This window comes from Poecilia formosa, unplaced genomic scaffold (genome assembly GCF_000485575.1).
Source record: "Poecilia formosa unplaced genomic scaffold, Poecilia_formosa-5.1.2 Scaffold12, whole genome shotgun sequence".
Lineage (NCBI taxonomy): Eukaryota > Metazoa > Chordata > Actinopteri > Cyprinodontiformes > Poeciliidae > Poecilia > Poecilia formosa.
The window spans coordinates 427,490-455,444 of NW_006799951.1; the positions used below are offsets into that span (position 1 = coordinate 427,490).

At 40.6% G+C, this 27,955-nt stretch overlaps 3 protein-coding genes across 10 annotated transcripts in view; 2 read left to right on the top strand and 1 right to left on the bottom strand.

The window, feature by feature from the left end:
- zmiz1a (zinc finger, MIZ-type containing 1a) overlaps positions 1–8,925 on the top strand; it is a 123,629-nt gene extending 114,704 nt beyond the window's left edge. For 4 of the 7 annotated variants that reach the window (XM_016667742.1, XM_016667751.1, XM_016667748.1 and 1 more), the window contains 18 exons: positions 1,048–1,183; positions 1,883–1,997; positions 2,138–2,358; positions 2,973–3,174; positions 3,266–3,547; positions 3,637–3,813; positions 3,928–3,996; positions 4,109–4,274; positions 4,388–4,529; positions 4,886–5,096; positions 5,209–5,314; positions 5,428–5,588; positions 5,666–5,733; positions 5,821–5,889; positions 5,975–6,261; positions 6,844–7,052; positions 7,856–8,155; positions 8,359–8,924. In XM_016667742.1, coding sequence (XP_016523228.1) covers positions 1,048–1,183; positions 1,883–1,997; positions 2,138–2,358; positions 2,973–3,174; positions 3,266–3,547; positions 3,637–3,813; positions 3,928–3,996; positions 4,109–4,274; positions 4,388–4,529; positions 4,886–5,096; positions 5,209–5,314; positions 5,428–5,588; positions 5,666–5,733; positions 5,821–5,889; positions 5,975–6,261; positions 6,844–7,052; positions 7,856–8,155; positions 8,359–8,466 — 3,029 coding nt within the window. In that variant the 3' untranslated portion in view covers positions 8,467–8,924. Of the gene's footprint in view, positions 1–1,047; positions 1,184–1,882; positions 1,998–2,137; positions 2,359–2,972; positions 3,175–3,265; positions 3,548–3,636; positions 3,814–3,927; positions 3,997–4,108; positions 4,275–4,387; positions 4,530–4,885; positions 5,097–5,208; positions 5,315–5,427; positions 5,589–5,665; positions 5,734–5,820; positions 5,890–5,974; positions 6,262–6,843; positions 7,053–7,855; positions 8,156–8,358 lie in introns of all 7 variants that reach the window. The other 3 variants (XM_007545250.2, XM_007545249.2, XM_016667753.1) reach the window with 2 other exon arrangements.
- Positions 8,926–13,916: 4,991 nt separating this feature from the next.
- On the top strand, positions 13,917–17,261 carry ppifa (peptidylprolyl isomerase Fa). Its single transcript, XM_007545251.2, has 6 exons — positions 13,917–14,191; positions 14,287–14,317; positions 14,395–14,483; positions 14,604–14,700; positions 16,633–16,708; positions 16,794–17,261. Exons 1-6 carry the CDS (start codon positions 14,048–14,050, stop codon positions 16,927–16,929), a joined length of 573 nt encoding a protein of 190 aa, XP_007545313.1. The 5' UTR covers positions 13,917–14,047; the 3' UTR covers positions 16,930–17,261.
- The window catches only part of zcchc24 (zinc finger, CCHC domain containing 24), a 52,829-nt gene continuing 41,698 nt past the window's right edge, over positions 16,825–27,955 (bottom strand). Inside the window, exons 4-5 of one of the 2 annotated variants that reach the window (XM_016667763.1) lie at positions 27,735–27,810; positions 16,825–16,910 (exon numbers count right to left, since the gene is read on the bottom strand). In XM_016667763.1, the coding sequence (XP_016523249.1) occupies positions 16,870–16,910; positions 27,735–27,810 (117 nt within the window). In that variant the 3' untranslated portion in view covers positions 16,825–16,869. Of the gene's footprint in view, positions 16,911–20,965; positions 27,811–27,955 lie in introns of those variants that run through there. The other variant, XM_007545253.2, reaches the window with a different exon arrangement.

The window sequence follows — 27,955 nt, forward strand, 5'->3', positions numbered from 1 at the left end:
TTTTTATGCCATAATTCACATCTAGTTCGTCGCTCCGTTTTATGTCCCGCTTCTCCTGTTTCAGAGTTTTGCGCAATGTGCGCGTCTTCTTTTTTTTAAGCCCCTAAGGTGCAGGGCAGTCGGGAAGCGTATCGATGGGGAAAAGGCAGACTGACATAAACCTTTTAAAACAACGGAAACAATTTCTGCATTCTGATTATTGAAATTTAAAAGTGCTGTGTTGTTCTATCACCCCAGTTTCATACCGGACCACTTACAGCTCCGGTGTTATCGCTATAAAATGAACGCTCTCTATTGTGGTATCACCATGGAGGGATTTATTTATTTAAATGGGTTCATTTTTCAGAGGGATACATAGTGAGGTGATTTTAGCTACCAGTAGCAGGAGAACGGAGCTGCGCCAAGAAGCTAACAGAAGCTACAAACACTGAATAGAAGAAGAGCTGCCATGTATATTGTTGCAGCCAAGCATGGTTTAATGTTACACAATACAGTTTTACCAAGTTGCTCAAAGTCTAAACTGGCATTGTTGTGCATTTAAAGTGTAAAGTTTACCTTCGACCAAACGCCCCCCAAAGGCATCCCAGCTCCCCCTTTTGTAAAAATGTCCGCCAGCGCCCCCTGCTGTACTCTGAACGCCCCCTGGGGGGCGGTACCGCCCACGATGAGAACCGCTAATTTAGATAGATTGCTAAGATTTATATGAAGTGAGCTTCACTGTGTTTATGTGATCTTTTGTGACAGTAGACGGATCATCTGTCTCAGCATAAAAAAGAAATCAGCTGAATGTATTAGTCTCTGAGTTGAGAACCTGTTGGAACAAAGATTCGTTTCAGGAGCGGCTCTACTCCGGACCCTTCACAAATTACCAAATTACAGAATTAAAACAATGGGGGGAAAATAGAGCTTTGTGCAGTGTTGGGATTGGGAACTAAAATCGATTCCTGTAGTTAACCTTAAATATAATAATCGGAGCCGATGTCTTGTTCCGTAAACATGCAGAGTTGACTAACGTGTTTATATCATATGTGTGTTCTTTTCACGCAGCTCTGCTGTCGTCGTGGTGTGAGGAGCTGGGCCGTCTCCTCCTGCTGCGTCATCAGAAGAACAGGCAGAACGAACCACAGGGAAAAGTTCCCATGCAGCCCAGCATGACCAACATGAAGCCTGGCCTCACACACAGGTCAGTCACATTTGTGAGAATGTGTTTCTGTCAAAAGAACAAAGGAGAATGGTTAATAAGAACAAAAAAGGAGAAAAAAAGTTGACACCAAGACATTCTATCAACTATGAAGTAAAGGAAAAAAAAAAAAAAATCCTGTTGTTCTGCCAAGAGCCAGAATCACCGAGGAAGGAGCAAGAGGGGATTTATTTGGGGTGGAGAGGCAAACCAGCATTGATGTGAAGTAATATTTTTGAGGAACATTGTGTGCTCTTGCTTTTCTTTTCCTCTAAGAGAAAATCCTGGAATTAGCTAAGAGTGCTGTTTGCCTCCGCCGAGGATCTTTGGGGGAATATTGTGCCTTTTATGAGGAAATATTGAACATGTCGTCCATTCCAAGAACTAACCTCGGAGAGAAAACAAACTGCTTTCCAAAAACAGCATTTCCCTCCCCTCGGCACAGACCACTTGTCTCTACCCAAGAGACTTCAGTTTATTTATTCGATGTACCAGACTCTCTTATTTGTTTAATTCAAAATTACTTAAATTCCTGCTCACTTCTTCTTATTTGTGTCAAGGATTTTGTTCCCCAGCTGTAAGAATTGCTCGTATTTGGTTCCTTTTCTGTGTCTAATAAATGAAAGATTTTTATTCTCCATTATTTGGTATGCTATCTTGCCTCAAAACGCCACAATAATCATGTTTTTATCTGTTTTCCAGTGATGGATCATTTCCGTATGACTCTGTACCCTGGCAACAGAACACCAACCAGCCCCCAGGGTCGCTGTCCGTGGTTACAACAGTGTGGGGTGTGACTAATACGTCACAAAGTCAGGTATCCATCCATATCAAAACAGCTTCTCTCTGTTTTTTTCTCTTTTTTTGTGCGTGTGTGTCTTGTTCTGCAGACTTGAGCTATAAATTCACTCTTTTATAAGCATGATTTTTGTGAAACCAGTGAGCTTCTGTTTGTAGGTGCTGTGTAATCCTATGGCGAACAGCAACAACCACATGAATCCCGGGGGAAACCACATGGGATCGGGTATGTCGGCCAGCGCAGCAGGGCTCAGTTCGCCTCAGTTCAGCGCTCAGCAGCAGCAGTTCCCAAGCAAAGGAGGATCCGGCCAGTCGTACATGCAGCAGGGCATGTACGGCAGGCCCGGCTACCCCGGTGGTCCTGGGGGGTACAGTGGAAGGTGAGACACTCAATCAAGCCAATATTTATTTGGCAGCGGGTCAGAGGCCAAGGCTACTATTAGCAGGATGTAATTGTGTTTGTGGTTTGATTGGAAGAGAAAGATTTGTATGTTTAATTTAACACGCCTTTCATGTCTACTTGCTAAAACCGTGTTTCTCTGAGGGGCTTTAGTGAGTGGCAGGGGGGGCATTTCTAGGGGTGCGCAGATTGATAGCCTCAACTTCCTTTGGGTGATTGACAATACTTACTTGTGAAACCGATCTTGTCCACTGATTGGTGGACAACAGAGCGAGAATAACATGCATTAAAACAAAATTTACCACAAAAAAAAAAAAACCTCAGGTATCCTTGCCTGCTTTGCAGGTTTTGCAACTGTTTTTCTGTGCACTGTGTGTCTGCTGGTGGGGGGGGGCCCATGCGTAACTAAGCTAAAACTCATTCTGTACTCAGATCTCCACACTGTCATAGAGTGTCAATACAACTGAAGCTGAAGTAGATTTGTAGGGAGCCTGACTAGAGCTGTGAAAAGTGAGGTCAGGTGTTAATACTCAAACAGAAAACTGATTCAACTTTAGCATAACAATTGATTTGTTTATTTATTTATTTATTTAGTTACTCTGGTGGCCCGAGCGCCCCTCCTGGCGGTATGGGAATGACGACACACACACGCCCCTCTGGTGACTTCACTCCCCCTGCTGCCGCAGCTGCTGCTGCAGCCGTAGCTGCAGCTGCTGCCACGGCCACGGCCACTGCGACTGCCACCGTGGCGGCTCTGCAGGAAACGCAAAATAAAGAGATGAACCAGTACGGACAGGTACAGAACCCGCCTGAGAACATCTGTCCATCTGCCTGCTTGTCACCCAAATAAAGTCTGTTTAACATTTAAACCTTTTATTACCCGCCAGATGTGCCCGTCGTTCCAGATGGGCCCCGCACCAGCCTACAACAGCCAGTTCATGAACCAGCCGGGCCCCCGAGGGCCTCCTGGAGGTATGAACCCAGCCGCCATGGGCTCAGGCATGAACAACCCCAACATGAGTGGCCCTCCAATGGGCATGAGCCAGGCTCGAACACCGGGCATGGGACCTTTTGGAGGTCCCAGTCAGAGGATGCCTCAGCAGGGTTACCCTGGTGGGCCCCGACAAGGCATGCCCATGCAGGGGATGAAGAGGCCGTATCCCGGGGAGGTCAGTGAAACGTTCGAGCAACTGCACCACTTTCAGAATATCGCCACCTGTTGTTTCCAACTTGAATGTCTTTGACTTTCCTTACCCAGGGGAGTTACGGGGGTCAGCAGTACGGGCCAAACAGCCAGTTCCAGCCTCAGCAGGGACAGTACCCCTCAAATGCCTCCAGGCCGCTGCCTTCCCCCAACTACCCCAGCCAGCGGATGCCAGTGCAGCAGGGTCAAGGACAGTACCCCCCTGGCATTCCCATGAGCCAGTACTACAAGGTCAGCTTTCCCATATCAGCTTTACTTTCCACACTTCCTGCCACAGTTAGCGTCAAACTATTTTGTAGCTGCCTGGGAACTTTAACAATCGTTGGTTTTTATTTACACCCACAGCAAGAACCATTCAATGGTCAGAACACTAGCTTCACTGGAGGCGGATACTCCTATAACCAAGGCAGTGGGGTGTGTTTTAACTTCCTTCTTTCAGACCATTCAATTTCAGCTGTGCCCTGAACAAATTATTTTACTTCGTGTAATTTTACTTTTATTATTGCACTTTTCCTGTCTGTCGCAGCCCCCCAGGCCTGGTAACTACCCACACTCTCCAGTCCCTGGAAACCCAACTCCTCCCATGACCCCAGGAAGCAGTATTCCTCCTTATCTGTCGCCAAACCAGGACGTGAAACCCCCCTTTCCACCCGACATGAAACCAAATATGACAGCCCTTCCGCCCCCTCCGGGTGAGTTAGGCAGCAGGTCTAAAACAAAGGGGTTCACATATTATGAGTATTTATTTATTTTGTCCCTGCTAGTTTTTTACATGCGAGGATTAAAGAGTGTTTCTCCATTTTAGGCAACCCAAACGAGGAGCTGCGGCTGACCTTCCCAGTCAGGGACGGGGTGGTGCTGGAACCGTTCCGCCTGGAGCACAACCTGGCTGTCAGCAACCACGTCTTCCATCTGCGACCCTCCGTCCACCAGACACTCATGTGGAGGTACGTTTAAACGCGGCCGTGTTACAGAAACTAGTCGTGAGCTTAGTGCACTTCACAATGTAGTGCATAACTGGTGAGCAAATGAAAAAGGGTGTATAGTTTTTCAACAGTTTTTACTGAAAAGAAAATGTATAAAAACTCTATTGCACTTTTATGTTTAACCTTTGACATGACCAAAATTCATCTTGTTTGTTACGCTTCAACTACTTTGTGTCAGTCTGTCACTGCAGTGACGTTTATGGTTGTAAACTCCCAAAATGTAAAAAAACAAATAAATAAAAGTTAAATGATTCTTAATGCATTATCAAGTCATCCATACGCTATTCATAGCTGTCATGTTACTGCTCCTCTTGCAGGTCAGACCTTGAACTCCAGTTTAAGTGCTACCATCACGAAGACAGACAAATGAACACCAACTGGCCGGCCTCGGTCCAGGTCAGCGTGAACGCCACGCCGCTCACCATCGAGAGAGGCGACAACAAAACCTCCCACAAGCCACTGCACCTGAAGCACGTCTGCCAGCCGGGGAGGAACACCATCCAGATCACGGTCACCGCCTGCTGCTGTGTGAGTGTTCACGGCGAGCACAACCAGATGGATTCCTTTCCATTCAGCAAAAACGTCGGTGTGCTACACAAGAAGAAGCAGGTGGCTAACTCTGTCTCTTGTTGCGTTTCAGTCCCACCTGTTTGTGCTGCAGCTGGTCCACAGGCCATCTGTGCGCTCCGTCCTCCAGGGGCTCCTGAAGAAGAGGCTTCTTCCTGCAGAGCACTGCATCACCAAGAGTATGACTCATTACTGCAGCTTGGATCTCTTTATGTTCATTTTCTAAAACAGCCGTCAACAATCACCCGCCACTGTCCGCAAAACCAAATTTCCCTCTGAAACTCGTCCGCAGTTAAGAGGAACTTCAGCAGCGTAGCGGCGTCGGCGGGCAACACCACTCTCAACGGAGAGGACGGCGTGGAGCAGACGGCCATCAAAGTGTCGCTAAAATGTCCCATTACCTTTCGACGCATCCAGCTGCCCGCGCGGGGCCACGACTGCAAACACGTGCAGGTTTGTTTTTACCCCGGAAAGCAGATGAAAACAATGACAGAAAGGTTTTTCTAACAGCTGCTTGTCGCCCTCTTCAGTGCTTCGATTTGGAGTCCTACTTGCAGCTCAACTGTGAGAGAGGGACATGGAGGTGTCCTGTGTGCAAGTAGGTGAAAGTCTGGTCTTTTCTGAAAGTAAAACTTGGAGTTATTGAGAATTACTCTAATAGTTGGTTGTTTTTTTTCCTCCCTAGTAAAACAGCATTATTAGAAGGTCTGGAGGTTGACCAGTATATGTGGGGTATTCTTAATGCCATCCAAAAGTAAGTTTCTCTTCTTGAAAGGTTAATTATCCTTCATTTAATCTGTGTGTCTCAAACCAACACGGTCTGCTGTCTCTTCCAACAGTTCAGACTTTGAAGAGGTCACTATAGACCCCACATGTAGCTGGAGGCCAGTTCCCATCAAGTCTGAGCTGCACATCAAGGAGGATCCAGACGGACCCCTGGCCAAGCGCTTTAAGACTATGAGTCCAAGTCAGATGACCATGCCCAACGTGATGGACATGATCGCTCAGCTGGGGCCCGGTCCAGGACACGGACCGGGACCCGGGCAGGGGCCAGGTCCGGGTCCAAGTTCCTACCCCCATCATCCTGGACAGCATCCCAGCGGAAACGGAGATTACCCCGGAGCAGGTACCAAGAAGCAGTCAGGGGGGCAAAGGTTTATTCGGAGTGGAAAATGACTGTTTTCATTTCCACACTTTATTCCATCATCCATCGTCTGCATGTTGTGTACGTCTGTCATGGATCCCTCCGTCTTCTGCTCTGTCACCTGTCTGTCAATCCATCTTCACATTCCTTCTGCTGTTCCTCCCACATCCGTCCATATCAGTGGTAAATTCATAATGACTTTTTTTATGTCTGCTTAAACAAAATGAATCTAAACTGGGTCAGGAACTCTTATCATTTGGAGTCTGGATAAGTATGATGTTAAAGTCTTAAAAATATAGCAGAACCCTGTTTTTTTTTTGTTTTTTGTTTTTTTATCATTTTGTCTTCAGCTGAAATGACAGATGTGTCTCCTGTGTTTTAAACAAACGAACAGCCAGAAGGAAAAACCGCTTTAATTTGTTTCTTCTCTGATACTTGTTTCTCTGCAGTAATAAAGTAAAAATTGTTACACATTCTGTTTTTTGGGGGGTTTTTTTTTTAAGCCCTCAGGCACATGTTCTCTGTTACAAACAAGCTTTTTCTCTTACTTTTTTTTCCCTGAAGGCAACAGCTACCACAATCAAGGTAGCTTTGACTTCCCTAACGGGAACCCATCCGCTGGCGGTGGCATTGGAGGAGGAGGAGGAGGAGGAGGAGGAGGAGGTCCTCCCATGAATGATTTCATCCACGGCCCACAGCTCTCCCATCCCCCTGACGGACCCGGTGGTCTTCTCCCCCATGACAAGCCGCTTAGCCATGGCATGAACGATACAGTGAGTACATCGCTATAACTTGTGACAAAAGAGATTGTTGCACTCGAGTCCTGAAATAAGCAATGCCTCGAAAGAGTAGCTTGACATTTTTGCCATGTTACAACTGAAAACTCATGAATTAATAGGATTTTATGTACATATTTATGACTTGTTGAGTCACTTTGTTTAAAGCACATTAGCTGCAAGAACAGCTGAAAGCCATCCCTGCTACTGCTGAAGAAAAGCAGCAATAACCCATCACTGTATGATTATTTTCCTGGAGAACTTAAATAAAGCGGAGTGTAGACTTATGCAGGCCGCACTTTTCAGATTTTGCTGAGTTAAAAAAAATAAAAAATTGTAGAACAATTTTTTATCTAATTTTCTTTCCACCTCACAAATATGCACTATTTTGTGACACCCATTCTCGTAAAATTCAAGTAAAATTAGCAGTTATAACGTGACAAAATAAGAAATAGAAAAGTGTCAGGGTTATAAATCCTGCTGTCGTATCCTGTAAATCCATCTTTGTGTCACATTTTATGAGAAGAAACTCTGCAGATGTCGTGCTAAAATGAAACCACAGTCTTGTTATCTGAGCAAGGTGCAGCCTGTCCCTGTAAGCCAGCATGTGTGCTCAGTCATGCTCACATGCTCATGCTTCCATCTTAAAGGCCTGCTCCACATTATTCATGCTCATTTAGTCTCCCCTCCTCCTCCCGCCTTAACACGTTATCCTCCTCCTACTCCCCTGTGTCTTCCGATCTTGTACCTTATCCTTCCTTTTCACTCTCTGGCTTTCTGTTTGCATTTCGCACCTGCAGATGTCCCATTCAGATCAGTCCCATAACTCCATGCAGCCGAGCATGCATGCGTCCCCGCACCCTGGCAGCCAATCAGGGCCGCCCTTGCATCACAGCGGCCAGTCAGGGCAGCCCCTGCATCACAGCGCCCAATCATCACAGCCGCCTCGCCAGTCGCAGCCTCAGCCGCAGCAGCAGCCGCAGCCGCAGCAGCAGCACCCTGGCCAGAACAGCCATCCCCACGGCGACCTGAGCTTTAACCCCTCCTCAGACACGCAGATGGCTCAGGGAGCTCAGGACATGCCCGAACCCTCCCTGGATGTAAGTGAGCCTTGCTCTGGGTGCTGTAAGCTACCTGTTTAACAGCTAACAATGTCTGCTACAGCTGCTCTCATCTCTCTTTGCTGTCTGCTTTGATTACCACAAATCGCTTGTGAAGACAACTCAACTAAAACTAGATATCGAAGGCGACTTGCCGTCACTGATTTATTTTATTTATCTTTTTTCCCACTTTCCCGTCTCAGCTGCTTCCAGAGCTAGCCAACCCGGAAGAGTTACTCTCCTACCTGGACCCCCCCGACCTTCCCTCCAACAGCAACGACGACCTACTCTCCCTCTTTGAGAACAACTAGCCCCTCCTCGCCCTCTTCCTGTGAACACTTGGAGCAGCTACCTGTTTTCACGCACGCGGACTTGCTCGAACTGTTTCCGTGTTGAAGACGGGCGTGCGGCGCAGGAGCGCAGCTGTGAAGGAAGCGGGACGTCAACACTCGATCCCTGCACTCCCCCCCCCCCACCTTTTTACTCAGCTTGTGTAAAGATTCCACACACCAGTTCCACCTCCTCTGGCTGCACCATTCGTAGCCATGTTGGTGGGCATTAAATTGATATAAAAATATTTATATATTATATACACATACATTATATGTGTATATGAGCATATATATATATACATATATATATATGTGACTTTTCAACTGAAAACTGTGCAGCTATAATCATATATGACAACACGGAGGAGACAGAAGCCTTGTGTTGTTTGTGTTGTAGCTTTCTTTTCTTTTACATTTATTATATATATATATATATATATATATATATATATATATATATATATATATATATATATATATATATATATATATATATATATATATATATATATATATATATATAATCCTCTTGACACAAGAGGAGTCAGAGGGAAAGCCATTGTGTTGTAAAAGTGTCTTTTTGAACCCAAACTAAATTTGTTCTTCCAAATCTTCCACACACACAACCCCAGACTTCCCAGTATGTGTGTGTGACAGCTGAGTAACTCTTCTGACTCAGAGCACTGATATCTGTGTCTGCGGAGGAAGTGAGCGCATGTTGTGCAAGCGTTGCATGTTTGTCTGTATGCAGGTGCATGTCAATAAATTAGGATATCATTGAAAGGTTAATTTATTACATTTTCCTAATTGAATTAAAATAGGGAAGCTCAATTCGACTTATACCATTTATTAGCTTCTTGGCTATTATTGACAACACAGGGCAATTTCATTTGCGGCGAATTATAAAACAAAATTCGAATGTGGAACAAAATCACATGTACCTATGTTTGACCCAGTCCACTTACTAGCATAAAAGTGAAAAAAAATAAACAGACCTTTTGTTAAAAGTAATGTTTAAATGTGGTTCTGAAATACCACAAAAGTAGCAAGCTATGCTAGGATTATCCTACAAGTTCTTTCTTGATTTCTTTTCTTGATTTTGTGCTGACCAAAGCAAAAGCGTTTATCTCATAAAGAAATGCATAAACATCTCACATTACATGGAAGCATTAAACTCTTGAGTAAAATATTTCAAACGTTTTGTGTTAATTTTGATGATCATGTCCTACTGGTGAATGAAAACCCAGAATTCAGAATCTTAGAAAATTAGAATGTTACATGAAACTAGCAAAACTTGTTTTTTGTAAATGTAGACATTTTATATTATGGCCTACACAATAATAGGGAGAACTGCTTATTTGACACCATCAACAATGAAGGTAAGTGTGATCGTAGTACCACTGCACTTGATTGGCCAGGAAACTCACGTCATCAAACGGTGCGCTTCACAGGAAGATGAGAGAGAGAAGAGTCATCAATGCAGATGCAACCTGCGTTTTCTCAGCACTGTCATTCTCACGAATGCAGTAATTCATGCAACAACAAAAAAAAAACAACAAACCATCGAGAGCATACCGTACGTTACATAAACATATTTTTAATTTATATCATATAATATCATAATTTTCTCTGACAGTGCTGTGTAGCCTTTCATCAACTGTAAGTCATCATTATCAAAATGAACAGAAATACATGTGAGAATCACATTAGTATGTGTCCTGAATTTACACAGTGAGTTTCACTTTTAGCATTACTGAAACAAATCCACTTTTTGATGGTTTTCTGATTCATTGAGATGCACTTGAACACGTCCAGTTTTTTTTGTTTTTTTGTTTTTTTTCTTCTTCGCCTATGAGTTCATGTGAAAGGCAGAGAGCAGGAGGAAAAAAGCAGCAGCCCAAAAGCAGAAGAGCGATCGTGGCGTTGTTGTACCCCGCGCCCCCCGTGATGATTTCCCCTCCCTAGTCAAGTTTTGCACCGTTTCCATCACAAGTGCACGTGTGCCAACACACCCCTTGTTGTCTTCGTCCGGCCCAAACGTGCCCAAGCGATCGTGTCTTCATTCGTGGGGCTTCATTTTAAATCTCATGGTTTTAATTCCTCCTCGCTGTCCTTGTTCACGTTTGATCGTCACCGCTCATTGTAATTAATCCGATCCGACCTTTTTGAATCGCCGTGTTGTAAAGGAAAACAAACACGTGTAGGAGTACATGATTTCCTTTTGTCATGTTTTTACCTTTGAATGGCATACTTTTAGGTAAAAAAAATAAATAAATAAATAAATAAATAAATAAATACAACCATTGTGCATGATGATCCAGCAGACTTGTCGTGTGTATTATATCCCCTTGTGACTGTACAGTGCTGTACCTAAAACTATTAGTGGCTACGTCATGGTACTGTGTGTCTGTCCAGGCCTGCACATGCTCACACACACACACACACACACATACACAATCCCTGATAACAACCTAATATTGTAAGAAATCTATCCCTATGCACTGTCACTGGCCTTGTACTGAGTGTATTGTGTATTTTAACCCCCAAACCTGTTACAACGCATCAGCAGAAAGAATATTTAAAACTATCCTGCAGACTATTCTGAGGTATTTTTCTTATTTTTATATTCTATATGTATGTGAAATCAGATCAGCTTTAACTGAGCTCCGTGTTTCTTTCTACAGGATTGTTAATGCAGCTTCAAGGTCCAAATTTATCCAGAAAAAAAAAGTATTTTCTTTACTGTCGTAACACGCGAACTCGTCCTCTTTATTTAAAGTGAGAATGTGCAAAACGACACCTGATAACGAGCGTTTTATCTCCACACTTAGCAGAATTTGTGTGTTTTCGTCATATTTTCTATTGTTTTAAATTATTCTTGTCCAATGTCTTCTTTTTTTTTTTTGTTTGTCTTTTTACAACCAGTCTGATTTGGTTTATGCAGTTGTAATGCAGTTAAAAAAAAACAAAAAAAACAATTTGAAGCTTCCCAATTTCAGTTCAGATCACCTTCCAGAATCAAATTGTGTTTTAAGACGATGCACTGCCGCTTTGGGAGATTTTACACCCCCTGCACAGTGTGTGATGATACATATAAGCTCTCACAGAAACATGTCTTGTAAAATTTGCGATCCGATTTGTATTTTCTGATGGCGGATGTTGAAAATGAAGCAGAAGGATCTCAAAGAGAGGATGGCTGATATTGTAAAATGAACTCTGAGGAGGATTCTCCTTACAGGGGGGATTTTTTGGGGCGGGGTTTGGGGATGTAAGGGATATTTGTACATAATGTAAATGACAAAATAGAGACACATTAACAGAAATGTATTCATTTTTCTCCAGTGGGAGTGTGCATAGTGTATTTAGAATTTGTAAAGCTTGCATCCTCCTGTCAGATGTTGCATTGGGAAAACCAGTCTGTGTTTGATTGCCTCTGTGCAGACCTCTCTAACCACGCCTGTTCAATGTAAGATACTTAATGCCACCTTCCTCACGGGATTCAGGAACAGAAAAAAAAAAGAGGGTTTTGCTTTGCGTAATGTTAAACCTCTGTGTTTTTCACTCTTACCTGTGTACTTTTTAAAGGTGCTACAAAATTATTAAAGAAAAAAAAAAAGAAGCTTTTGAGGTATAACTGAGTCTCGGGTGGCTCCTGAGTGTGGCATCCAAAAATTTACAGTTTGTAGAAACAAAATTTTGTCAAATTTGTAACTTTTCTGAAATTTGGCAAATGTGCTGTAAAGGTACAATCTGAAGCAATTGGCACAAGTGGCAATTGTCTTATTTGGTTTTTGTACATTCTGTGTACAATCATTTCATATTCTAAACTGGTCAGAAGAACATTGTGATTTTTAGTCTTGCAAATCTGTATGTAGTTAGATGATGTGACATCCTAATATTTATCTAATAAATATGTATTCAGATGAAACACACTGAACTGCTTTATGGGCTTTTATTTTAACATGCTATCTGTACAAACTAAAATATTTACAAAGACTAAAACTATAATAATTTCTTATGAGAGTAACATAATTAATGCAATTGAATTTTATCAAATTTATCTGTTGTGAGAAAAAACTATCACAAATTAAAAAGGGTACAGAAATATAACAACCCTTATAATACAAATGAGAACTAAAACATTTGTCGAGTTTTTTTTTTTTTTTTAATTTAATGAAATAAAACCGAATGAATGCAATGAAGGATAAAAAGCTATAAAAAATTAAAGTTTGGAGACATGCTTGAAGAAACATTGAGATCATATTTAAAGACATATTTCAGATTCACTGAAGGAATGCTCTGTTTAAATGTCAAACAGTAAAATCTTACAATTACCAAATGTCTTGGTGTCTTCATGTTGTATGAATCAATGTTAGCTAGTCATGCCTGGTGAAGCTAACAGGTAGTTCAAGAAGGGCCAACTGGAATTGTATGACACCTATATTTTCAACAAGTTGTTTTCTTTTTTCATAAAACGTTAGTGACTATTAACTTGGGAAACAGATGTAGGAGGTAATGTGCCATTCATGATTTTCATATATGAATCAGGCACTGAGGACAGGACATGAAAAGCATTAAAAATATTAAATTAACGTCTTATTGGTTTTATTTGCTCATGCATGTAGAATACAAGGCTAAATTAAAAAAAAAAAAAAAAAAAAGGGGTACACTGAGTCCGGAATTAGGTCACAGTAACCAGACGCAGGAAGGGACTGTTGCAGAACTTTTTAAAGTGCAGCGTTTGAATCGGTGCCTGATTTAAAGTCACTAATGTGAAAGGCAAAAATATATTGTAGTTTAGGTGAAGGCTATTGTTTTACTTTCTCTTTCTGACATGGCCTCACCTTTCTTTTAAGCAGTTCCTCTGAGCGGAAATGCTTTACATGTCCCATTCTCAGACACAGGAAGATCATTGGTGGTGCACCACCTCCTACTTCTATTTCCTGTGTAAATCATCATTGGTTTAAATAAGTATCCAATGCAAACATGAATGCATAACCTTAAAGGGGGGATGGAGAGGGGTTAAGCTTTTGCCCCCCTCAGGTTAGTTTTAGCTTCCAGGACCAACGGATCTGGATTTATGCTAATTGAAGAAACCAAGAAAAACCAATGTGCTTAGATGGCACACAAAATTTGCACAGCATTGCATATGTTCACGGCTTTAAAAAAAAAAAAAAAAAGTTCCTCTTGAAAATACACATTCCGTCATTTTTATTTTATTAAAGTTCCTTTATTTTAATGTTAGTTGTAGAATCTTGCCAACATCCAGGGTCAAATAAAGTGTTGCAACGTAAATACCCTACTCTTCGTTTTAGCACGAATAGCGAAAATCATTAACATTACTGAACTGCTTTGAAAGTCAGCTAGAAATAGCCAAACATTTGGAGCAAATAGAGGTAACAAAATAAAGTTGGTCTTGTCATTTTACTTCCTTCCTCATGGTGTCGCTGTTTCTCTCTGCGGCAGGTCTGCCTCCTTTTGTGACGTCATATGTAAACAGCACTAGCACCCTCGGCCGTAGAAACGCTGGTAGTTCCTCTGCAGTCAGTCAGCTAAATATATGTTACAAATTAAAAACCGCCTGCGGTACGGCCCGCTGGGTCTCGCTGCTGCCAGGCTGGTCTCCTCAGGTCCCGTCAAGAACCCCGTCGTGTTTCTGGATATTGAGGCCGACGGCGAACCTCTTGGAAAAGTAATCATTGAGGTAGCAGCTCCAGCTAACACACTAGCCTCTCTGACATAGACATCGATTCCACTCTCATATCTCATATTAACTCATTTGTCTGTGTTATCTGGCAGCTGAACGCAGATGTAGTGCCAAAGACTGCAGGTATAATTTAAAATAAACATGCAAAAAAAAAAAAAATCTATTTCTTATAACTCTAATGCAAATTTAATTGTGAATAGAAAATTTCAGATCCCTGTGCACAGGAGAACATGGCTTTGGATACAGAGGCTGCAGGTTTCACAGGATCATCCCTGACTTCATGTGTCAGGTCAGGGTTTTTTTTTTTTTTTTTTTTTTTTTTTAAAGAGACAAAATAATGCAAAGTGATGTATTTATATATTTTTTTTAATTGCAGAGTAGTGACCATTCTTTGTGTTTTCTGTCACAGGGAGGAGATATCACCAACAACAATGGCACAGGAGGCAAGTCTATATATGGAAAAACATTCAAAGATGAGAACTTCAAGTTAAAACACACCGGTCCAGGTATAAGTCAGCACATTTTGCTATCATGTTTTTTATTTCACATCATCAATAAACATGGATTAAAAAAAAAACAAAAAAAAAACTGAAGTGGCAAACCACTTTTTTGTGGTTCTCTGCCCATCGGTCGGAAGTACATTGTCTTAACTTATCCTTAATCTTCTGACAAACACCCTCTGATTCCAGGTTTCTCATGCCTGGGTTTTGGTTTTATGGTCGATATCAACTTTATTTATATAACAACTGAAGAAATAAAAGTGTTAAATTAAACAAAAACACAAACAAAGGTGTATATAAAGTCATGTCACCAATCTATGCTCGAGTTGAAAGACAGGGACCAGAAAAGGCAAGCCGCTTCACAACATAGGAATAGCAACAGAAGAGGTGTGAGCAACTATAAAAGGGGTGTAAAACTCCAGGCCTCGATGGACACTATCCTGCAACTTTTAGATGTTCCACTGGTCCAACACACCTGAATCATATGACTGAATTAGCTTCTCGGTGCAGTCCAGTTCCCCAGAGTCCTGTTGATGACATCAGAGACACATCTAAAAGTGGCAGGACAGAAGACATGTGTGACCTATACTGTTAAAAAAAATCTTAAAGTGTTGGGTTTTTTTTTTAATCAGACCTCAGTGTTCTACATGAAAGTTGGCGATGTAAAAGATCTGACACGGTCAGACCTTTAGGAACCTTATAAGTTAAAATTAAAATCTTTGACAATTCCACACTGAATAGGAAGCCAGTGGAGTGAAGCCAACTCTGGAGTTGTACGCCCCCGCTCCCAAGTTCCTGTGATAAGTTAAGATGATGCCACATTCTGCACCAGCTGCAGACGATGACTGCGTGATGCCTTTACGCAGTTAGATCAGTCCGCATGGTTGTGATAAAGATTTTCTACAAATTTTTAGGACCGAAACAGAACTTTAATGTGACTAGAAGACTAACTGGGGAAAGTTTGTTTGTTGTGTTGATGTTTAAAAGAACCGTCTAGAATTACACCTAGGTTCTTTACATGGGAAAGACTATAAGGAGCCACTAGAAATATAGTGTGGCCTCCCATACAAAAAGATTTCAGTTTTGTTTTCAGTGAGATTAACATAATTTTAAGTTTTTGTCATGATTTAATTTAAAAAAATACATATATAAACACTTTAAAAAGTAGCTTATCGTCAGATTTATATGTAAATAAATGTGAAGATCACCAGCAAAGCAGCGAAAAGAACAGATTCCCTTCTAAAGATGAAACCAAAAGGCAATAAAATAATTAAATACAGCAGACTTGGCTGAATCAACAGTTAAAAGGCAGCCATTTAAAACTCTTAAATGTCATTTTATTGCTGTGATATTGTTCAAAATTAGACTTACAGTTCCTATAAATGCAATTATTATTCACCAGTGACTGCTAAAATGAAAACTATTTTCTCCAGGAAAGAGAAGGCAGTTTGGAAATGGGCCTGAAGCCTGACAGACTTAACCAGACAGAATGTTGTGTGTGTGTGTGTGTGTGTGCGTGTGTGTGTGTGTGTGTGTGTCTATATATAAAACCCAGTGATGAACTTACTGCTCCTCTCCACTAGATGGCAGTTCTTAAGCCATACAAACTTCTGGTCATATAGATTTTGCAATCCTGATGTGAATGACCTACTTTTCAATGAGCCAACGTGCACAAATCAAAATAATTTCTTTTCTCAGATCATCGTTTTTTTTTTCACATGGAGTTTATTTTTTCAGTGCTCGTTCTGTGGTGCGAATAGAGATTGCGTAAGTCGTGGAGGAAGAAAAACGGGCCTCTATTTTTCCTCACACATTTCTTGACTTTTATCATGTGCTTCAGTGAGGCCTTAATGTCCCTGGATAAAGGGTAAAGTAAAAGGGGACACAGAGGTGTTCTGGAGCGTGACAACGCTCCGACTGGTGTTTCGATCTCCGCAGGGACGCTTTCGATGGCGAACTCGGGGCCTCACACGAACGCCTCGCAGTTCTTCATCTGTACAGCGAAAACCGAGTGGTAGGTGCTCGCACGTCTTCACAGAATCCCATGGCATCCAAGTGTGTCTCTTTACGGGGCTGAGCTGTTGCGTTTCAATTGGCAGGCTGGATGGAAAACACGTGGTCTTCGGGCAGGTGACGGACGGCATGGATGCAGTCATGAAGATGCAGTCCTTTGGTCTATACGATGGAGGAGTGCTCAAGACAATAGTCATCACTGACTGTGGAGAGATCAAATAAAAACCACGGGCTACTCTTGAATGCAGTAGTTATGCTCTCTGTGTTTATGATCAAGATGATTAGGATTTGTTTAAAACTGATATTTATCTTAATATTGTATGTGAAATAATCAAGATATTGGTCAGAACAGGAACAATATGATTAATCTCAAGTGAGTAACATTTAGAAATGCGTACAGATTTTATTGATATAATAATGCAATAAGTACTATTGAGACATATTCCTGTTATTGAGAGTGCTGCTCAGTAAAATACACTAAGAATACACTTTGTACCATCCGACTTATCTATGCAATACATTTAATAAAATCAGATGGGTTTGTTTTTTTCACATCCTCTGTGTTTTTGAACCCTGTTTCTATCACAAATGTTTTGCAATTGTCTCTTGGTATGGGGTTTCTGTTGCCTAAGAGTCAAGCTGTCTGCGTCTGTTGTTTTGTTTGTGGCGAGGCAGATGTTTCAGTGTGTGAAGGAAGCTTGTTAAGCTACTGAATGGATACTTTCGATGTAGGTTCTGCTGAAACGTAACCTTCCCAAATATGTCGCCTGCGTGGGAACATTGACTGTGTTGGTCCAAATTGTGTATATGGGATATAGCTTAGCATTATTGTGTGGGGAAGAGGGGACTTCACAGATGTGCAACTAACCCAAGAACCCATGCACCCACCCACGCACACACACACACACACACACACACACACACACACACACACACACACACACACACAGCTGGGTCCTGAGATACTGGCTTTAATGCCATAGGCTTACACTTTCTTTCTTTGTGTGAGCAGTAATGATTTGTGTTCACTGATCTGAGCCTTCCCTCTGCTTTAGACACAGTAACACCTGAAGGCCATACAGACAAATGTATTTTTTTAACTTTCCTTACCGTGTGATAAGAAGGATCAAATATCTCTTGTTATTACTATACGAAATACTCAAGCTTGACTTCTACAGTACCTTCAAAAGCTAATTAAGAGCTTTTGAATGTTTTACAGTTTCTCATTACACATTTTTTATTAGAATTTGCTGTGACAGTCCAACACTAAGTATTGCATAACTGTGAAATGAAAGAAAAATCAGATAGGGATAATTGTGTGTGTGTGTTTTTTTTGTGTGTGTTTTTTTTCACAAATAATGCGAAAAGTGTGGCATCAGTCTGTGCGGGATAGTATTTGTGGAACCACCTTTCTCCGGCAAAACAGTTGCCCTTTTTTTTTTTTAAGGATATGTGCTTTTGCAGCTTTCCACATCCAGAGACTGAAAATTCTGCCCAAATTTCTTTGCAAAAGAGCTCGAGCTCAGTTAGGTCAGTTTGAGATTGACCTTGAATGTCATTTTTTTTTTTTTTCATTTCTTGCCACAGATTCTTGATGTGATTTAGGTCTGGACTGTGACTGGGTCATTCTATTGCTCTTGTCTGCATGTTTAGTAATGTTCTTTTTTTTTTTTTTACAACTATTTATATTGAGACTCTAAATACTAAATTAGGCTGTTGCACTGGATTTTAGTTAAGGATGTCAAAGTAAAAGGAACTGAAAACAAATGCATACCACAAATGTCTCGTTTTCTCACTAGTAAAAAACAAAACAAAAAACAAAAGGGTGAACAATTTTTTTCTACCGCTTCACAGCTATCCACTAATGTGTGTTTCCTCTATCGTATAAAATACAATGGAATCCATAAAGCTAGTGGTTGTGATGTGAAAAGGTTTTCTGAAGGGCCTCGCCTTTTGTTGCAAAGCCTTGTCAATAACTGAATTGCTACACACACCGTGCACTTCTTCATACTCGCTCAACTCCGTTGTTGTGTTAAATAACGTTTTACAACGTCTCTTTATTTTTAGAGATGAGATTTTAAAAGTACAACAGCAGGACGTACTCTGTACTTTCATGCACAACTAAGAAGCTGTTTTACAGATTGTTACAAGCTGCGGTCTGATTACAGGACATGTGCTCCCTTGTGCCACCGACCCTGCTGGTTTTAAAGCTTCCCGAAGAGAGAAAAAAAAAAAAAAAAGTTCCACTTGCTTTTTTTAGACTCTCACTTCAGCACAACCGACTTCCTGTCCTTTGGAGCAGGATGTGACATCCCCCGATTTGAATACAGTTACCAGATGACGAACATGTGAACTACGGTATATGTACTCCGGGTTCAGTCAGTGCAAGTGATTTGGTTTTTCTGGAACCACAGAGGAACTTGAGGATGTGTTTAGATTTGCACGTAGGATCTTTATTTGAAAGGCAGAAGGAAGAGGGGAGGAGGCCCGGGCCAACCCGAAAGCCTGAGAGTGGGTGGTGCTGCTCATCAACCTAATACTTCATGAAAGTAAATAATGAAGCGACGTGAAAAGGCAAGCTCTCGCCCCTAAATGAAAGCACATGTGTCCTGACCTTCCATCGTTTGTTTGAATTCTCAGATTACATTGTTGCCATAGTGACTCCCCCCCCCTGCTCACGCTCTGTTTGGGCTAAAAGATGTTGTAACAAACTTGGTATAATTTGGGTCTCCACCCTCTCTTAGTTTGTAGCCATTTGGAAAGCATGCTCAATATTGTGAATAAGAAAGCTCAGCCCGGAGGAGAGCGGCGCTGTTCTCGACACACGTGCAAAACAATGACGTCTTGACAGCTGGGACCGGCCACTTTCTCCGTGAAACGACTCGCATTTATCACCCAGCACCCGTGTCAGTGAGTGTCCCTTTTTTTTTTTTATGTGTCTTTGGGGGGTTTTCTATCCACAGCCAGACTCTGGGTGTTGAAATGCGAGGCCTGGCAGCTTTATGTGTCTGCTATCTTTCAGCACTTTCACGGAATGTTTTCTTTTTTCTTTTTTTTAAAAAAAGGGGTTTTAAACATGTCTCACTCGACTGCGTAACACAACTACCACAGATAATCCATTAGGAACCTCTTCACCGTAATCTATGTCCTGCTTAGGCGCTAGAGCCTTCGAAGATAAAAGTGAAACGACTGTAAAACAGATTTTTGTTCAGCTATTTATATACTTTAAGTTATATCGCAACGACAAACTTGACTGTGTTTTATTGAGATTTTCTTTGATACACCAACATAAAGTAGTGCTTTACTGTAAAGTGTTAGAAAGAGGGTGTAGACAACATTTACTCTGATATCCCTTGATAAAATCTAACATCCACCTGTGGCTAATTGAATCCGAGTACAAATACAGCTGTTCTGTGAAGGGGTCAGAAGGTCATTAGGGAGCAAATGGCATCAGTAAGACCAGGCAACACACAACAAAAGCTAAAAAAAAGCCCCATTTAAGGTCCTCAAGAAACCGTGTATGGTACAAGAGACGTGCAGAAGGTGCTAAAAATGACATGTATTGTGCTGTGTGAAGGAAAACCAACACCGCACATTACCCCGAACACACTATTCTAGCAATAAAAAGTGGCAGTGACATCACCGTGCTCTGGGGGAAGTTTTCGTCTCCCAGCAGAAGTGAAGCCGGTCCGAGTTGATGGGAAAGTGGATGGAGCAAAAATACTGAGTAACGCTGGAAGAAAAGCTGCAAGAGCCAGGAAAAGAATTGAGACTGAGTGGGAAGGTTAACCTTCTCGCAGGACAATGACCCCAAACATTAGAGCCAGGTTTCAAATCAAAACCTATTAAAGGATTAAAATGGTCAAGCAAAAGTGCAGCTGGAGCTGCTTTGCCTGGAAGAATAGTGGGAGAAAGTCACTGAATGTGCAAACTGGTAGAGACATCCTCCGAAGACGCTCCTTTAAGCTATGAACTCAGAGGGTTAAATACAAATGCACGCCTCAGTTTTCGTCTTTTATTTGTAAAAACAAACGATAACAAACTGAGAACTCAGGTATCCTTTCCACTAACTACAGTAAACGGCACTACTCTCCTTTGGTAGTTTATAAATTCCTTTTAAACTACTTTCATCTGTTGTTGCAACATGCTAAAATGTGAGAAAGTTCTTCTACACTGTACTGGAGACATCAGGAATCAATGAGGAGGTATTGGCTGAAAACCCGACACAAGATAAATAAAAACAAAACACACTTTGAGCAGTTATAAATTTGCCTTTTATTCATCAAGCTCTCAACAGCTCCAAAGCACTAAAATGTTTTCCCATCTATCAAATAAGGCACATTTTGGAATGCCGTTTCATGGACGTGAAAAACAGACCTGTGGCCGACGCTCCAAACCTCTCTGGTCCATGTTTCCCAAAAAAATAAAATAAAATAAAATAAAAAATCATTCACCTCTCGCCTGCGTTCCGTCCAATTCAAACATAACATTATTGCAATATTGCAATGCAATCATCTCAAGAGATACACACACACACACACACACGTACACACACACACACACAGCACAGAGAGAAACAGAACGTTCCAGCTCGACCACATTTAAGTGTTAACACATTACATTCAGTAAATATGTGTTAATCAGAGGCTACACTTCTGTTAAATGTAATACTTCAGGACTAAAGTTGCTGATAATGTTAAAACTACTGTAAAGGATTTAAATAATTGTAAATTGCACAAAGTAATATTTCATCCAAATCCAAACACATGCACATGCAAACTCGGGACAGTTCTTTGTCAAACACACCTTCCTGACAAAAGCATAGCACGTCCTAATCTACAAACAACTTTTTCTTCTTTTTTTTTTTGCTAACAGTTTCCTGTCGTCGCTGCTTTAAGCAAACTACATCTCACAGTTTAATGTGCTTATACAGTGGTGAATATCCATCACTAGATAAGAAACAACAAAAACATCATCTCTGCATGTTTACACAATGAATCTGCATATTAGTGTTTACAAAAAAAGAATACATACGGCCTTAAGGCGGGTTAGTCGCATAGCAATGTGGGTTATTTAACACTGCTACCACGTGGAAAATACAATGGCTTATAAATGAGAAAGGGTATTAATTATGTACCATCTTTTTCTCTAATAACATTCTATGTAGACATCAATATTTCCTTCTTAGTGAAACTTTGTTGCATATTCTATACAAAAAGTGTTGTAAAAAGTCTTTCCATAAATATTTCTGCAGGATATTCCTCCAGACGAGTGTAAAATAAAAACAAAAACAATTTTCCAGCTTTGATTATTTCTCAGCAATAGGCCCTTCTTTATAGACACAAACAAACAAAACAAAAAAAGCTATATATCGATAAACATCGGAACTCATGGCCATCAAATATATACATAAAACATCTTAGTCAGGGAAATAAGCTGCAGATTGCTTTAGAAATTTCAACATCTAGCAATGTTTCCAAAATACACATCTTATTCATAGAAAACAAAAAAAAAAGCTAATTCTGTTCTGATGATGTACTAGAAAATTCAAAATAGTCTACAAGTTCGTTCTCTGTTTTTAATGTCTTCCGTCATTTGATTCTAGAGACGACATTTATAATGGCACCATTATGTCCCGTTTCTGTGTGGAACCAAATAACACTGTTACTCATGAGGTTAATTTATAAGGCATCATTGGTATGTAGTCTGGCAAACCAGTTAGTGTCACTGAACAAAGCAAAAGGAGAACATTAACAGTAAGACAAATGGATTGTTCCCATTAACGGATGACTGTAAGGAGTCTGAAAAAAAAGATTTAAAAAAAAAAATAAAAAATCCCAAATCTTCTGTTTAAAGGGGCACTCCGCCAGCTTAATCAATAAAGTTAGTCCATTCTCAGGTTTTGAAAAACCAACACCTTTTCAAGACTGAGAAAATGACGTCAACAGCGTCCTAATGACGCGTAATCTCACTTAATCTGGAAATGCCAAGTAAAAGGCTTCTGAGTTTCAAGCAGAAATGCATCAAGAAGACAACCCATGACTAGGACTGACTTTATCCCTAAAAAAAAACTATACACCTGATCATTTTTCACATCAGTGAATGTGTCATAGCTAAGTCAACCGTTTACACTGACAACACTCTTCAGTGTGGAAGTTGTAACGGAGGAAAGAAGACTCAGCTGTTCCGGTAGTGCTAAAGTGATCTAAAGTAAAGCACAGAGGCTGTGAGAAGATTCCAGAAAGGAGCAACTTTCTATAGAGACACGTTGCCTCCTCCTGCAGACTGCTACTTTTAAACAGGGAACGAGACATTTGCAGATAACAGGGAGCCAAACATATTTAATTAGGTTCCTTTGTTTTTTTTTTTCCCCCCCTTTGATGAATGCAGTTTTGCCTGTTATGAAATGTACTGGGGTTGAAAGTGTTGGCTTTGTTTTGGAAATCAGCTAAAAGTCCATTCATTTTTACATCAAATGAACACAAAGAGGCTGCTGTTTACAGTTAGAAATCCCAAGTTTCGGTGCTCTAACTTTGGTTTTGGAGAACATCATTTAGCTTTATGTTTTATTGCATTCTATTTCGTTTGCGGAAAGTACTGTTTTATTTTGTGCAGCTCTTAAAGAACTCAGAATTGGTGAAAATGATCAGAAACAGGTTGGAGATCTCTAATATTTACATCTTGACCATTGACACCACATGGCGTTCACAGGAAATCAAATCACAAGGGATCTTTACACCTGTCCTGTGAATGCAATGTGATCCTACTGTTAATGGCACAATAAGAGGTGGTCTTTATGTAGACACATGGCCAGATGCCTTTAGTACTCAATAAGAAACAAGTTCTGTGCTACAATTAGGTGCCAACTGTTTGCATAAGCATTTCATTGCAAGCAGATGAGAAATGAAAATGCACTAAAGCCTATAACTGGTAAAAAAAAAAAAAACAAAAAAAAAAAACATCTGGTCTTTGCAAACAAATATCCTCTAAGCTAGTTGTATTTAGCAGGAAAATCAGATTACATCACATTTATGCCAGGCATGAGTCGATGTACTTTCAGCTCTCCATATGTGATTTAATCATCCCAAAAACACAAGTTAATGCCAGGTGTGATGTCATCTTTTAACAGGCAGTGTAGTTTATAAAAGATTATGTTATGGGACCATATGGAAAACAAGTTAGTGGGATTTTGAGTTTATTCCAAGTGACTGAAAGTGAGTAAGACATTTGCTTTTGTTAGTGTTAAGCCTTTCAGCTTTGTGGACTAAATCCCTGGAGTGCCCTTTTAACTGAAAAGTTGGCATTTAGCTTCATTTCCACACACACAGCAATGTACCAGTATGACTCCAAATACTGCAAGTAAATGTGTATGTGTTTTTTTTTGTTTTTTTTTGACAAAAGCAATATTTTCTTGGATAAATGCAACCACAACAGATTATAAGGAGAAACAAAACAAAGCGTGAGGTCCAAAGTTTTATAAGCATTTTGTTCTGTTGTGAGGATCTAAAAAGAAATAACATCTATGTTGATATTCCATGACAACAGACCACAGTGGGATTGTTATTGCCAGCTGGAAACGCTGGTCCAGCAAACTGCTCTGAAGCGAACACCCGCCATGCCAGTTCAACCGCTAATAGAGGGGCTTTAATCTTTTTCTCATCCTTTGTCACATCTTGAACCTCCATCAGACTTTCTGAACATCACAGTTAGCACATACACAGTTCCACCTCTGAGCCCACGGCACTTACCCGTCGCTCTTGAAATCTTTCGAAGGCACGTACGTGTTACGGTATAAAAATATACTCAACCAGCGTTTAAAAGGCATTCAGATACAGTACATATAAGGGGGATCACAACTCGCATGGAAAAGAATCCTTGAAAGGTAGATTCCAATCGTTTGAAACTAATACAAAAGTCCCTCTGTAATTCTTCAGATCTACACTTTGATAATACCTCCTGACGTCACAAAGCTCATGACAGAAGGCACTGAAAAACGGACTGTGTTTACATCACTTTCAGTATACATAACAATTATCAGCTTTGCCTTTCGCAAGCCAGAGTTCAAATTCAGTTCCTCCACTTAGAAATGATCTCTGCACTTATTCTGAGCTTAAAACGGATAGGTCAGGATTTTCAAAGTGAGGTTCCGTTAAAAAGTTATAATTAACCAACATCTTACCAGCAGTAGATAACTTCCTAAAAGAAAAGCAAAGACCAAAGCGAACAGCTACCATCCTACACAAGGCACATGCCAGTATTAGATTATCACAGTATGATAAGCTTGAGTAACAATACTAGAGTATCGCAGTATTTACACAAAAAAATATATATATATATATACAAATATATATATATATATAAACATATCATGCCCAATTAATTTATAACAAGAGAGCGACAATTATTCTAACTGCTGCTAAATAATTAACATATTGCTAATTATTGCTATAATAATCTTATATTTTACATTTGCTTACAGTTATTTTAATAGACTTAAAAACTCTAAAAAGCACCCACAAGATTTAGTAGTAGTTTTTCTGTTCTTATACTTCCTTTTGACTTCATGATTTTACTCTTGGAGTAAAATTGGGAAGGTTAGTTTCCTTCTTTCAGCCACACATTTGGCAGTCCACAGTAACATGTGGGGGCGGGGGGAGCATAAAGATACTTATTGCTCCATGCTGTCCAAGAAGACGCTGGTGACTTCTGCAGTCTCTTTTGAATCTCAACATACAAACTTTAAGCTGAATGAACGGCATAATGGAAACATTTTCTGGTACTGAAATTGTATCTTTGAAACCGCATGAAGATTAAATATCAGAAAACAGCTCCTGCCCACTCCCAAATCCAAAACTTTTAGTTTAAGCAGGCACTACTTAATGAACCTGTAAACCCTTAAATTGTTTGCATTGGGTTGCTTTTACACAAAAGTCAGTTATTACTTTTAATATTAGGAAAATAATGAAAGTAGGAGACAGAGCACCAATAACCTTCCTGTATAAAATCATGCTGCACTTTCTCACTTTCTTCTCCTCTATAATTTGTATTATTTGCTCACGTTTCAAGTGTTAGCTTTTTGTTTTCTTTGTTGTTTTTTTCTCCGTAGAAGCTACATCTAGTCCGTTTCTGTCTGGTTTTGCTTCGGCTGTAGTACCTTCCTGGAGGAAGGCGTCGGCTGAGATAAGGCTTCCATCAACTAATCGATCTCCCTCTCCTGCTGTTATTAAAGGGCCATTGTTCCTCTCCCATGTTGCAACATGATTGCTCGGTATGAGGGATTGCTGTAAAGTCAACAACAACGCAAGTGATTGTCTACTGTCGCTACGAGCTCATCCAGGCTGCAAGTCAAAGACTAGATGCTGGGTTTCCTCTTTTGACATCACACTGAATAATAAACTGAGCTTAATGTACTGTTCGATAACTAGGATCAATTTGAATGTATGTGTGATTTCTTGTGAATTGGCGAGGTATTAATAAACCGAATTTTTACCACCAAGTGTAATTTACCTGACAGAAAAGTAAGGCAGTGCAAAAATACATAAAATTGCATTCACTTAAACAGCTGTAATATTTTCCTTTTTACACCGATATATATATATATATTTTATCACAAAGTTAACCTGGCAAGAAAACCCCTACGTGGTATTTTCAGTACCTGGATCACACAGGAAGATCATTGGTGGTGCACTGCCTCATACCTCCATTTCCTGTGCAGATAACCCCCACTGTACAAGGGATAGCACTTTAAAGGTTCATGCCAGACATTTTTCCTACAAACTGCTGGCCCCTCTCAGACTAGAGGTTAGCTTCAGCCTATGGATTCAGCTAATTTGGATTTATGCAAAAATAAAAACGCAAACAAGCGTCGCATAACTTTTAAACAAAACCTCTCTTCAAATACCCTGAGCCATACCGTTGGCCTTCCTGCATAGCCTCCCTACTCAGCAGTTAGCTACTGGACACAATGGTGAAGGCTTTGGAAATATCTACAAGATATAACTACAATGCATGTCAATTCATTTACTGGCTTGTCAAATGCTAGTGTAACAGTTTAACTTCTAAGTTATATATATATATATTCAATTCAAAGCATTTGCAAGAACTTCATTGCTGTAAAGAATACTGTTTAACAAGATCATATTCAGAGAGAAACGTATCCTATAGATTGACTATTCTTTTAATTTGAAGCTACAGTAATCTGTCCGACATCTGCTGCTGCTCAATACAGCTATCTCCAAATTTGCAAAGCTAAGAAAAATCTCCAGAGGGGTTCGGTGAAACCGCTTCTGTCAACATTTTCAAAAATCCATCTGAGGAGCGACGCTATACGACTGAACCTACAGTAGTTCCTAAATACACATGGACGCAGTAACACAATGTGATACACAAACATAGAAAAAAAAAATATTCCATATGTCCCAGTTAAAATTCAAATTGCACACTAGAAGAAAAAGGAAATAAATATGTGAAATGTAAGCTTGGGATGTATGGCACTTTATCCCTCAGTTAATTCACAGTTAGTAAGATGTGCTGCTCACCCCGAAAACGAACGGTCGAAGGCCTTCTTTTTTTGTTTTACCATCGCTAGAAGCCCCCTGACTAAAATGTTCACCACATCGCATACTTCACTTGGCAGGAAAAAGGAAAGCAGATCTCTGTAAACACAAAGCCAACGGTGAGGTATTGACACTAAACATATCGTCAGTGACACCAATACGATACATGCTCGGTGCTAATTCATCGACACGTTAATTTGCTGGAGTTAAATATACATTTGGAGTAACGCGGTTTCTAGTACGTGGTTTTACAATTTGTTGGAAAGCGTGCAAGATGAATGATCCTGATCTTACAGAAGGAAGGTGTCAAATAAAAAGAGAGAACTAGAGCTACCGTCTGGAAGCAGAGCGGATAAGAGGGGAAGACCTGCTTGTCAATAGGCAGATAACATGAGTTATGATGGGAAAGTTCTTTCCCTCTGGGTAGAGATGATTATTGCACGCGGCGGCAGTAGTAGCCCAGGACTTTACATTTCTCACACAGGTGTTGTGGGTGCTCTTTACTCTGGTCAGACACATCCAGGCCATCCGGCTTCTCCAAGGGTCGCTGGAGAAACAAACAAAACAAATAATGAGTCAGGCTAATTAAGTAAAGAATGACACGTCAGTTTTGACTTGTTACCTGCAAGGAAGTGCTTTCCACCAGGTCGTTTGCCAGATCCTAATATAGTCATAACCTCTTATTGCCAACA

Excerpts from the sequence above, each read along its gene's own strand:
- ppifa (XM_007545251.2), top strand. The coding sequence starts at position 14,048 with ATGTTACAAATTAAAAACCGCCTGCGGTACGGCCCGCTGGGTCTCGCT. Across the intron at positions 14,318-14,394 it reads TGTAGTGCCAAAGACTGCAG|AAAATTTCAGATCCCTGTGC; the intron begins GTATAATTTAAA and ends AATTGTGAATAG. Across the intron at positions 14,701-16,632 it reads GTTAAAACACACCGGTCCAG|GGACGCTTTCGATGGCGAAC; the intron begins GTATAAGTCAGC and ends CGATCTCCGCAG.